This window comes from Polypterus senegalus, chromosome 11, assembly GCF_016835505.1.
Source record: "Polypterus senegalus isolate Bchr_013 chromosome 11, ASM1683550v1, whole genome shotgun sequence".
Taxonomy (NCBI): domain Eukaryota; kingdom Metazoa; phylum Chordata; class Cladistia; order Polypteriformes; family Polypteridae; genus Polypterus; species Polypterus senegalus.
In genome coordinates, this window is record NC_053164.1 from 66,639,721 (window position 1) to 66,652,057 (window position 12,337).

Genomic DNA, 12,337 nt, shown 5'->3' on the forward strand with positions numbered 1-12,337 from the left:
CGGGTGTGGGCATACTTATTGCCCCCCAACTTGGAGCCTGTGCATTGGGGTTTACCCCGGTGGATGAGAGGGTAGCCTCCCTCCGCCTTCGGGTGGGGGGAATGGTCCTGACTGTTGTTTGTGCATATGCGCCGAACAGCAGTTTGGAGTATCCACTCTTTTTGGAGTCCCTGGAGGGGGTGCTAGAGGGCATACCTTCTGGGGACTCCCTCGTTCTGCTGGGAGACTTCAATGCTCACATGGGCAATGACAGTGAGACCTGGAAGGGCGTGATTGGGAGGAATGGCCCCACGATTTGAACCCGAGCGATGTTTGTTTATTGGACTTCTGTGCTCATCACGGATTGTCCATAACGAACACCATGTTCAAGCATAGGGGCATTCATATGTGCACTTGGCACCAGGACACCCTAGGCCTCAGTTCGATGATCGACTTTGTGGTCATGTCATCAGACTTGTGGCCACGTCTTGAACACTCGGTTAAAGAGAGGGGCGGACCTGTCAACTGATCACCACCTGGTGGTGAGTTGGCTTCGATGGTGGAGGAGGATGCCGGTCAGGTCTGGTAGGCCCAAATGTGTTGTGAGGGTCTATTGGGAACGTCTGGCAGAGTCCCCTGTCAGAAGTAGCTTCAACTCTTACTTCCGGCTGAACTTCGACCACATCCCGTGGGAGGTGGGGGACATTGAGTCCAAATGGGCCATGTTCTGTGCCTCTATTGTTGAGGCGGCTGACCGGAGCTGTGGCCGTAAGGTGGTCGGTGCCTGTCGATGATGTTGTGGGTCTGTGGGGGGCAGTACTTCGAAGACCTCCTCAATCCCACTAACATGCCTTCCAATGAGGAAGCAGAGCCTGGAGACTCGAGGGTGGGCTCCCCCATCTCTGGGACTAGGTCACTGAGGTGGTCAAAAAACTCCTTGGTGGCAGGGCCCCAGGGGTGGATGAGATACGCCCGGGGTTCGACAAGGCTCTGGATGTTGTAGGACTGTCTTGGTTGACACGCCTCTGCAACATCGCATGGACATCAGGGACAGTGCCTCTGGACTGGCAGACTGGGGTGGTGGTTCCCCTCTTTAAGAAAGGGGACCGGAGGGTGTGTTCCAACTACAGAGGGATCACACTCCTCAGCCTCCCTGGAAAAGTCTATTCGGGGGTCCTGGAGAGGAGGGTCCGTTGGATAGTTGAACCTTGGATTCAGGAGGAACAGTGTGGTTTTTGTCCTGGTCGTGGAACAGTGGACCAGCTCCATACTCTTAGCAGAATCCTGGAGGGTGCATGGGAGTTTGCCCATCCAGTCTACATGGGTGTTGTGGACTTGGAAAAGGCGTTAGACCGTGTCCCTCGGGAAATCCTGTGGGGGGTGCTCCAGGAGTATAGGGTACCGAACCCATGATAAGAGCTGTTCGGCCCCTGTACAACCAGTGTCAGAGCTTGGTCCGCATTGCTGGCAGTAAGTCGAGCCCATTTTCAGTGAGAGTTGGACTCCGTCAGGGCTGCCCTTTTGTCACCGATTCTGTTCATAACTTTTATGGACAGAATTTCTAGGCGCAGCCAGGGCATTGTGGGGATCTGGTTTGGTGAACTCAGGATTGGGTCACTGCTTTATGCAGATGATGTTGTCCTGTTTGCTTCATCAGGCCGTGATCTTCAGCTCTCTCTGGATCGGTTCGCAGCTGAATGTGATGCGGCTGGGATGAGAATCAGCACCTCCAAATCCAAGACCATGGTCCTCAGCCGGAAAAGGGTGGAATGCCCTCTCAGGGTTGGGATTGAGATCCTGCCCCAAGTGGAGGAGTTCAAGTATCTCGGGATCTTGTTCACGAGTGAGGGAAGAATGGAGCGTGAGATCGACAGGCAGATCGGTGCGGCGTCCACAGTGATTCGGGCTCTGCATTGGTCTGTCGTAGTGAAAAAGGAGCTGAGCCGCAAGGCAAAGCTCTCAATTTACCGATCGATCTATGTTCCTATCCTCACCTATGGTCATGAGCTATGGGTAGTGACCAAAAGAACGAGATCGCGAATACAAGTGGCTGAAATGGGTTTCCTCCGTAGGGTGTCTGGGCTTTCCGTTAAAGATAGGGTGAGAAGTTCAGTCATCCAGGAGGGGCAGAGTAGAGCCGCTGCTCCTCCGCATCGAGAGGAGTCAGATGAGGTGGCTTGGGCATCTGATCAGGATGCCTCCTGGACGCTTCCCTGGTGAGGTGTTCCAGGCACGTCTAACCAGAAGGAGGCCCCGGGGAAGACCCAGGACACGCTGTAGGGACTATGTCTCTCGGCTGGCCTGGGAAAAACCTTGGGATTCTCCCGGAAGAGCTAGAAGAAGTGTCCAGGGAAGTCTGAGCATCTCTGCTGAAGCTGCTGCCCCCGTGACCCGATCTCGGATAATGGGAAGAGGATGGATGGATGGATGGATGAATGGAATAACAGACATAGTGTTCTCTGACAATGGCCCCACAATATTCATCTGAAGAATTACAAAAAAATCAGTAAATCCTGGGACTTCACACACAAAGCATCCTCACCAGCATACCCCCAAAGCAATGGGAAAGTTGAGGTGGCAGTGAAAACACAAAAATGACTGATGGCAAAGGCAAGAAGTGCTGGAAGTGATCTTTCCTAGCAATACTGGATCACAGAAATAACCCGAGCCAAGGAATAGATAGCAGCCCAGCAATGGCACTGATGGGCAGGCACACTAAAACATTGCTGCCAACGAGTGAGAGCTTATCAGTGGGGACAGGGGGCAAGCAAGAGAAGTATGCAAACAGACAGCTGTGACAGAGTCAATATTATGTCACCTCAGTTAAAGATGTCCCAGAACTACACCCCTAGGATAAAACAAGGGTCCAACAGCTCACAAGAAATACACACTTGTGGAAATGGGTGGCAGTAGTGACAGCTTTGGAACAGAGATAATATGATGGTAAGATGGATTGTGGGCAAATTGTGAGGAGGAATAGAAGACACCTACAGTGCAATAAAGAAAGAGCAGTTGACTTTCCTACAGTGGAAGAGCCAATTCCAGAAAAGCAAAATGTTGAACAATGACCAATCCTGGAAAGAAGGGAGAACGGCCATGATTATTATTATTTTATTAGAATATCACACTGAAATAAGGGGGTTATTAGAGGGTTATGCAGGATTTAGCACACCATGTCTATGCACTTCTATGACGTGAGAGGAAGACAAGTAAAGAAATATTTAAATGCTAATGAGTGGATTCAATACAGTTACAATAAACTAAACTGTTTTTATAAATTTCTTCTGCAAAATTATCGTAACTCTTACTGTCTCAATGTTTTTTCAGTTTGAATGTGAGAAAAGTGGAAGTAACACTAAAAGATTTTTGACAGCACTATACCACCTATACCAATAAAAAAGGTTCAGCCAATTGGCCTTGATTAACAAGTGACAAAACCATCATGAAAAGAGGCATTGTGAAATAAATAGCGATAGCAGTAAAAGAACCATTCGGAAATGTGTCATTTGGAAAAGTTGATTATGAAACAATAATGAAATTTAAAAATAAAGATAAGGCCATTGTGAAAAACAACCTATAATAGTAATAAAAATAATTTTTTATTTCATAATAGATGACTTTTTATAATAATTAGATGACTTGTATCTAATTTATTACACCATTTTTAAGATATATTAATATATATCACTGTACTGTTACACTTAATTATTTCATAAATGCTATTTTAATTATTTAATTTTGGCACAAATCATATTCCATAATTAAGATGTCCATCTTTCTGACCTGCTGGTATCCTGAGAAGCTGTCAGTGTTTCTGTTAAGCTGGGTCTCTAGCATAATGACAGTCTTGATCTTGTTCAGTCTCCAGTTGTATAAAGCACCGGCTGTTTAGCAAGCTGACAACCAGACAGTTATGTTTTTGCAAGATGTTTATGACCTAATCAGCTGCTGACTTGTTTCTGTCATGTTTGTACAGCTTGGCAAGCATCAGTCCAGGTAGCCTTTGTTTTGTTTTGCTGTATTGGTGAGATGCCACTAGCAAGTGTCCACTTCCATAAACTCCAACTGTCTCTAATGTGCCAAATGAGAGTGTGAAGTTTTCTAAGTGAATATAGGCATGTGGTTGAGCTGTCAGGCATGAAGTGAATTACAGTATAAGTTTAATTTATGGCTATCATAAGTGCTCTTACTTCAGCCAGTGGTAGAAGACATTGCTGTTTAGTACCTGGCAACAGTGGACTAGAACTTTGTATGCTGGCATAAGAGATAACATAGTTCCCCAGTTGCTATCTGTGCATAATGAAACAGACAGTGTCAATTGAGGTTCTGAGTATGGCACAGTTAAATCCAGATCCTCATTGAAATGGTGGCGCAGAACTACCTGTTATCCAAGGGAAGATCACATTTTTCTAACCTGAGAGTTCCTATTTCTGTATTTCATCAGCAGTTGGCAAATGCTTGAAATAGTCATACATTTTTTTCATGTATTTATTGATATTTAGATAAATATATGTTTCAATAATTTATTTAAACTACTGAATCTTTCTGATTATACTTTTGATTGGACAAGTTAGCTGCTTGCCATTTGATGTATATGCCACATTGTATGGGGTTTTTGCGCTTATCACCTTTTTGTTTGTTGTTACATGTTGCTTTATGCTTTATTTTCAATGTCTTAATTTTGTGAAGGTCTACTGCTCTCTGAACCTGTCAATGGAAGTGTGCTTTATAAAACATTTACTATTAATTGAACTTGCCTTTGTAACACATGAAAGGCTTTTCCTCTCCACAGACTGAGTCATTCCAAGAGCCATCTGACTGGAGCACAGCACAGAAATACTCCCTTTCCCAGTTTGTGTACGCTAGAGGTTCTCCATTAGACCACTGCCAGTTGTTACGTTCATGGCGGAGTCCAATCCAAGTGTATTTCTTTGCTGTCATATTTAACAGTTGGTCATTCATTGTTTGGTTCTCAATAGTCACCAAGTCTGTGTAGTTTGCTCTGCAGTAGTTCTGAGCATCATCCCAGGACAATGAATTTAACACAAAGATGTTTGTGCTGGTGTAGGAGAGTGAAGTGCAGGACTCTGAAAAACAGGGTGTACAAATTCAAATATTTACAATGATATCAACTAGTCTGTAAAACATATTGTAAAGGTCTATCAGATGAGTCTTTTAATTTTAGAAATAACTACATTTATAGGCCTTAAATTTATTCTGACACCTCTTGTGTACCTTTTAATCTGAATTAGAAATGTTCTTTTTAGGTCACATACATAATTTAGATAACTTACTGTTGTAGCACAAAAATGGTCTCTGTTCACTACATGCAGCATCATTCCAAGCTGAAGTTCTAAGTTCCACACACTTTTCAGTTTTATGCCAATTATCGGGCTGACTGTTTTCCCAGTTTTGAAATGTTGAATTCCCACCATCAGACCATTTCCATGGGTTATTGAATAAACCGATCCAAAAGGGGAAGCTTTTAGCATTCTTCATTATTTCCTGATTTTCTGCTTCATTCCTTATAGTGACCAGGTCTGTGTAGTTCACGTGACAGTAGTTCTGAGCTCTACTCCAGTTCAAGTTCACATTTACCCAGAAATACCTCTCATTAATGTTATTGGTTTCTGCGAAAACAAAGTATATTAGCTTAGCAAAATGGAAAATTTTTCATTGGGTTAAATAATTCTTTTTTTTTTTTTTAAACAGCAAAATGTACATATATACTGTATGTTAGTTTCTTTACTTAATACATGCAGTCTGTAACACAGTATTTCAACTTTACATTCAAAAAATAGAATCAATTATAATATGATTTGTCTGAAATCTTTTGAGGAGGTTATGCTTTTGTTGTTTTATATTCATTTTTGAAGTTACTAGGTGACATACTAGCATATACCAACTAGTCACTATGCAACTATGACTAAAGATTTAGGAAAAATAAATTTAATTTGAATGTGTTGATTTACTCCATTAAAGTGAAACATTTACAACATTAGAAAAAAATTGACGAGAACAGGCTATTCAGTCAAACAAAGCTTGCCAATCCTAGCCACATAATTCCTACAAAATAACATAAAATTGAGTTTTGAATGTACCTAGAGTTCTGCTCTCTACCAATCTGCAATGTAACTTATTCAATGCATTTATAGTTCTCTTAGTGAAGAAGAACTTCCTAACGTAACATAAACAGCTGTGCTGGACCTTTAACAAGTTTCCTAATGTATCTCTATATTGTTGTTGAACTCATTTTATACTAACAGTCTTGATCCACTTTACTAATTCTTTTCATCATTTTAAATGTTTCAACCATGTCACCTCTTAAGCTCCTTTGCTTAAATTGAAAATGTTAAAACCCTTTAATTTTTCCTTATACAGCAATCCCTCCTTAATCGCGGGGGTTGCGTTCCAGAACTCCCCGCGATAGGTGAAAATCCGCGAAGTAGAGACCATATGTTTGTATGGTTATTTTTATTTATTTTAAGCTCTTAGAAACTCTCCCACACTGTTTATAAATATTCTCCGCACAGTTATACAGTAAACCCTCGTTTATAGCGGTTGATCCGCTCCAGCCAGATAAATGGATTTCCAAGAAGTAGGATTCTTTATTTATAAATCTAATATTTTCGCAGTTAGAGCATTGAAAACCTGTTTACAACTTTCTAAATACGTATTTTAACATTATTGGAGCACTCTAGTCATTAAGTAACACCCTTTAGTCAAAAGTTTAAACTGTGCTCCATGACAAGACAGAGATGACAGTTCTTTCTCACAATTAAAAGAATGCAAACATATCTTCCTCTTCAAGGTGCGCCGTCAGGAGCAGAGAATGTCAGATAGTGAGAGTAAAGTAAACAATCAAAAATCAATAGGGCTGGTGCTCTTTTAAGTATGCAAGCACCGCGATAAAGCGGCGCAATGAAGGGATCAATGTGAAGGTAGTCTTTCAGCATTTTTTTACAGGCGCCTCCCTATCTTCTAAGCAAATAACCACTGTGCAAACAGCCCCTCTGCTCACACCCCCTCCGTCAGAAGCAGATAATGGGGCCAATCATACGTCTCCCTGATGGTATTGCATGATGGATAAGTATCTGCCTGTATTTCTCACAGAGAGTGAGACACAGAGAAAAGCAAACAATGAAAAATCAATACCGGCTGTTAGAGCTTTTAAGTGTCTTGAAGCAGCTGCGAGGAAGCATATCGTATATCATTGAGGAGTTTTATTTAATATGTAATACGTGCTCTGATTGGGTAGCTTCTAAGCCATCTGCCAATAGCGTCCCTTGTATGAAATCAACTGAGCAAACAAACTGAGGAAGCATGTACTTTAAATTAAAAGACCTATTGTTCACAGAAATCCGAGAACCTGTGAAAAATCCGTGATATATATTTAGATATGCTTACATTTAAAATCCGCGATGGAGTGAAGCCGCGAAAGTCGAAGCGCGATATAGCGAGGGATTACTGTAAATTATAAATTAATCTGCAGTCCTAGAATTAGCCTAATCTTCTCTGGAGTTTTTCTAGTACAGTAATCCCTCCTCAATCGCGGGGGTTGCGTTCCAGACCCCCCCGCGATAGGTGAAAATCCGCGAAGTAAAAACCATATGTTTCTATGGTTATTTTTATATATTTTAAGCCCTTATAAACTCTCCCACACTGTTTATAAATATTCCCCGCAGAGATATACAGCATAATCCCTTTGTATTCTCTTAGATATTAGGTAAGATTCATTGAAATTATGTATATAAACACACTGTTTATATACAGTAAAACCTAAATATTATTTTAAAGATATTGAGTGTCTCCGATAGCACATATGTTACAGCCATTACGATAGACATGCCACCAGCAATAAATACGTACAATACAAGAAAAATAGTATACAGTAAATGTGTGTACAGTGACACTAAACGCACGTACATGTACTAAGTACTGTAAGTAGAAAATTAATTATGGTTACTCACCAACAATGACACGATGACTTGTCCGATAACAATGAGTTTTATTTTACTGCACAACAAAGGAGAGCGTTACAGCCCTTAAAGGAGCTACTTCAGGCGATTGTGTAGCACTGCCGTTCTTCTTCTGGCAGTCTTCAATGCAAATCCCTAAAGCAGATTTCATCTAGACTACTGCCTTTTTACATCCACTTACAACTCGTTTTGCACCCTGGTTAAAAGGACACTGCGAACGTAGATCTTATATTCCTTTCCTACTTTTTAAATAAAAAGAATCGTAGCCTTCAACAAATCCAAAACGTTTACCTTTTCGGCAATCATTAACATCTTCCGTTTGCGCTTGGGCACGGCCCTTGAAGCAGTAGCAGATCGTTTTGGAGCCATAATGAAGGGCTTGACTATGCAAAAAGATAAACACAAAAGAGCACAACTCTTTACACAGCGAAACACGTTGATGCTGAATGAGCGAGACGAGACTTCCTGGTTAACACTGCATTCAGCAGGCAGGAACTTAACTGCGTGCTCTGATTGGTTAGCTTCTCAGTCATCCGCCAATAGCGTCCCTTGTATGAAATCAACTGGGCAAACCAACTGAGGAAGCATGTACAGGAAGTAAAAGACACATTGTCCGCAGAACCATGAAGCAGCGAAAAAATCCACGTTATATATTTAGTTATGCTTTCATATAAAATCCGCGATAGAGCGAAACCGCGAAAGTCAAAGCACAATATAGCGAGGGATTACTGTACTTCCATATATTTTTTGTAACCTGAAAAAACAAAATTCACACAGTACTCCAGATTAGGTCTCATAAGTGCACTGTAATTCTTAATCACAACCTTCTTTGACTTGTACTCTACACTTCTGCCCAGGCCTGAATGCTGATCTAAGTCCCTCTGTAATGATTCAATAGATTTTAGATTATCTGCTAATTCGTCTAGCTTGGCATCATCTGCAAAGCTGAAAATATACTCCTGTCTAGATCATTTATATTTGTTAAAAATTGCAGCATCCCAGCACTGACCACTGAGGGACACCATTCTTAACTGCCCCCAATTCACACAAGGTTTTTCACATTATAACCCTCTACTTATTGTGTTTTAGCTAATTCTGCACCCATCTACACACTATATCCTGAACTCCCACTTCTTTTAATTTGATGCCTGTGATGGAATGAATCACCTAGAGAACCGTTAGTCAGTTAATCAGTCATTGTCCAACCTGCCAAAAAACAGGGTCATGGGGGTCTGCTGGAACCAGTCCCAGCCAACACAGGGCACAAGGCAGGAACAAATCCCAGGCAGGGCACCAGTCTACTGCAGGGCACACACACACACACCCACACCCACAACAAAAACACATTAAGGCCAATTTAGGATCGGCAATGCACCTAACCAGCACCCGGACGAAACCCATGCAGACACGGGGAGAACATGCAAACTCCACTAAGGGAGGACCCTTCAAAGTGAACCCAGGTCTCCTTACTGTAAGGTAGCAGCACTACCACTGTGCCTCTGTGCCCGCTGAGAACTGTTAGATAATTTTTATTTTTCTTGGTGTGTGTGGCTCCAAATGCTTTTTTGCATGGAAATAGCATAATTTATGTCATGTGCATGCATGTGACAGGGTACTGGAGTTTAGTCCAGTATCATTTGATACACCAGGAGACCTGTTAAAAGGCTGGTGTGTGCCTGAGAAGGGTTAGTTTATGAAGGTAGAGAGTGAAAGGAGAGGCTGGAAGCCAGTGTCCTGTGGGACAGTTGCACTCTTTGAATAGATATGAGAGAGAGAGCTGCAAAGGTTTGTGATTAGGGTTGATGATTTGCATAGAGCCCTTAAAGGTTTATATATAAATATAATGTATTTATTGCACATGTTTTAAAAAAACACTATTTCACCATTTTAGTAACATATATTTATTATTAGTTTAATTATTTTAGAGGTTGAACCCTTGAAATAGTTTTTAATTATGTATTACACAATAAAAGCACACATTATTTGCATTAGCTACTCTTTTATCTACCTCCTTTATTGTCCTGCTAGCGGTTGGTCCCCTACAAATGCTCCTAGGTCCTGAAATACTTTTGTTGGAGAACCCTGGAATGTGACCATCTTCCTGTGAGGGACCTTATCAAATACTTTCTGAAAATCAATATAAATAATATCCTATTTACCACTCTGGTCATGTTGTTTGGTTGCTTCTCCGTGGAAATCCACCATGTTAATAAACATAACCTCACCTGTCGGAACCCATGCTAACTCCTGTTCTTTCCATATTCTGCTCAATCTTCTCCATAATAATTCATTCCATTGTCATGAACCACAACTTTTCCTGGGAAGGATACATTTTTCCTTACACTAGAATTAGCAGAGCCTATGAAAAAACTTGTAGACCCGGCCCACTTTAAATCCGTTTGCACCTCTCCGCCAGCGTCTTTTGTCCTGTAAATATGCTGATAAAGACAAGCAGCAAGCAGCCTACTGCTCCATCTACTCACCGATTTAGAACGTGCACAAAGTTCTCCCAGTCTTGAGTTTTAGAATGGAAATAATAGATTGTTATTGGGAACACATGCATTTCATGTGTGTTCTGTTTCTACAATAATCAGTGTAAACACATTTTTAAAAGAGAAACGTTTTCATATTTTTGTAGTAAATGACAAAATGTAGGCATAAACTATAAAGGTCCGAAGCCCCGACGAGCGCTGGAGCCGACGTCGTTTGGGACCTGCCCTTCTGGAACGGGCCCTTCCGCGGGTGGGCCGATGGTGACCCAGCTGGTGGGGACGGCGGGGGCGAGAGCGGCACAGACAGGAGGGGCGTGTTGGCGTTGGAGAGGGTGCTGAAGCGAAATGTCCCAGGGTGCCGTGTTGGACCCTGGGGACATAGTAGGACCCTCTCCGGGGACGTGCTGCCCTTTCGGGGCGTGTCACTCAGACCCACATGTCTTCGCTAGCGGTGGGACACTGTGGTCCCCGGCCGGGACACCCAGGAGGACCAGAGGAGGGCTTGTGCCTCCTTCAGACCGCGAGGGGGCGTCCGTCCTGGTTATGTTGGTGGCCTCGGGTAGGGGGCTTGGAAGCCCAACCCTGTAGGTGCCCGTGGCCACCGCCAGGCGGTGCCCAGGTGCCTGAGGAACCCTGGAGCCCAGCACTTCCACCACACCAGGAAGTGCTGGGGGGAAGACGACAGGGGACACCCGGACAGCTTCTGGGTGATCAGCCGGCACTTCCGCCACACTGGGGTGTGGCCATGACTGATTGCCGGGAAGCAGCTGGAGCCCATCCGGGTTCCCATATAAGGGGCCGCCTCCCTCCAGTCGTTAGTGGATGTCGGATGGAAGAGGACAGAGCTGGAGAGAGGACGGGAGGCGGCCAAGAGAAAGGCCTGGACATTTGGGGGAACGGTGCTGGAGGCACTGGGGGTGCACGTGAGCACAAACTTGTAAATATTCTTGTAATTAAATGGTGTGTGGTGAAACTATGTATATAGCACATTTTCATACAAAAAAGTAGCTCAAAGTGCTTTACATAATGAAGAAAAATAAAAGACAAAATAAGAAATTAAATAAGACAACATTAGTTAACATAGAAAAAGAGTAAGATCCGATGGCCAGGGAGGACAGAAAAAACAAAAAAAACTCCAGACAGCTGGAGAAAAAAATAAAATCTGCAGGGGTTCCAGGCCACGACACCACCCAGTCCCCTCTGGGCATTCTACCTAACATAAATAAAAATGAAATAGTCCTCTTTTTATTTAGGGTTCTCACGGACACTCTTGATGATGGTCATGCAGACTCCTGGCTTTTAATCCATCACTGTTGGAACATCACAGTGCTTTGAGTAGATGGAGATGGTGCAAGCCACCACCAAAAAGACACCGAAAAAAGAAACAGAAGAGAGAGTAGGAGTTAGTACAGATTTTAGAGCCACCATTAATAGTTATTATAATTAATTGGATATACAGAGTATCAGGATTAAATTACAGGAGGTTATGAGAAGGCCATGTTAAAAAAATGTGTTTTCAGCAGTTTTTTGAAGTGCTCCACTGTATTAGCCTGGCGAATTCCTTTAGGCAGGCTATTTCAGATTTTAGGTACATAACAGCAGAAGGCCGCTTCACCACTTCTTTTAAGTTTTGCTCTTGGAATTCTAAGGAGACACTCATTTGAGGATCTGTGGTAACGATTTGGAATATAAGATGTCAGACATTCCGATATATAAGATGGGGCGAGATTATTTAAGGCTTTATAAACCATAAGCAGAATTTTAAAACTCAATCCTGAATGACACAGGTAACCAGTGTAGTAACATCAAAATTGGAGAAATGTGCTTGGATTTCGTTTTCCTGGTTAGAATTCTAGCAGCTGCATTTTGCACTAGTTGCAAATGATT

General features: G+C 42.6%; 1 protein-coding gene across 1 annotated transcript in view; it reads right to left on the minus strand.

Moving 5' to 3' along the window:
* Positions 1 to 4,722: 4,722 nt before the first annotated feature.
* LOC120538569 (C-type mannose receptor 2-like) overlaps positions 4,723 to 12,337 on the minus strand; it is a 35,044-nt gene continuing 27,429 nt past the window's right edge. Inside the window, exons 2-3 of the mRNA XM_039767964.1 lie at positions 5,274 to 5,609; positions 4,723 to 5,066 (exon numbers count right to left, since the gene is read on the minus strand). Coding sequence (XP_039623898.1) covers positions 4,723 to 5,066; positions 5,274 to 5,609 — 680 coding nt within the window. The remainder of the gene's footprint in view (positions 5,067 to 5,273; positions 5,610 to 12,337) is intronic.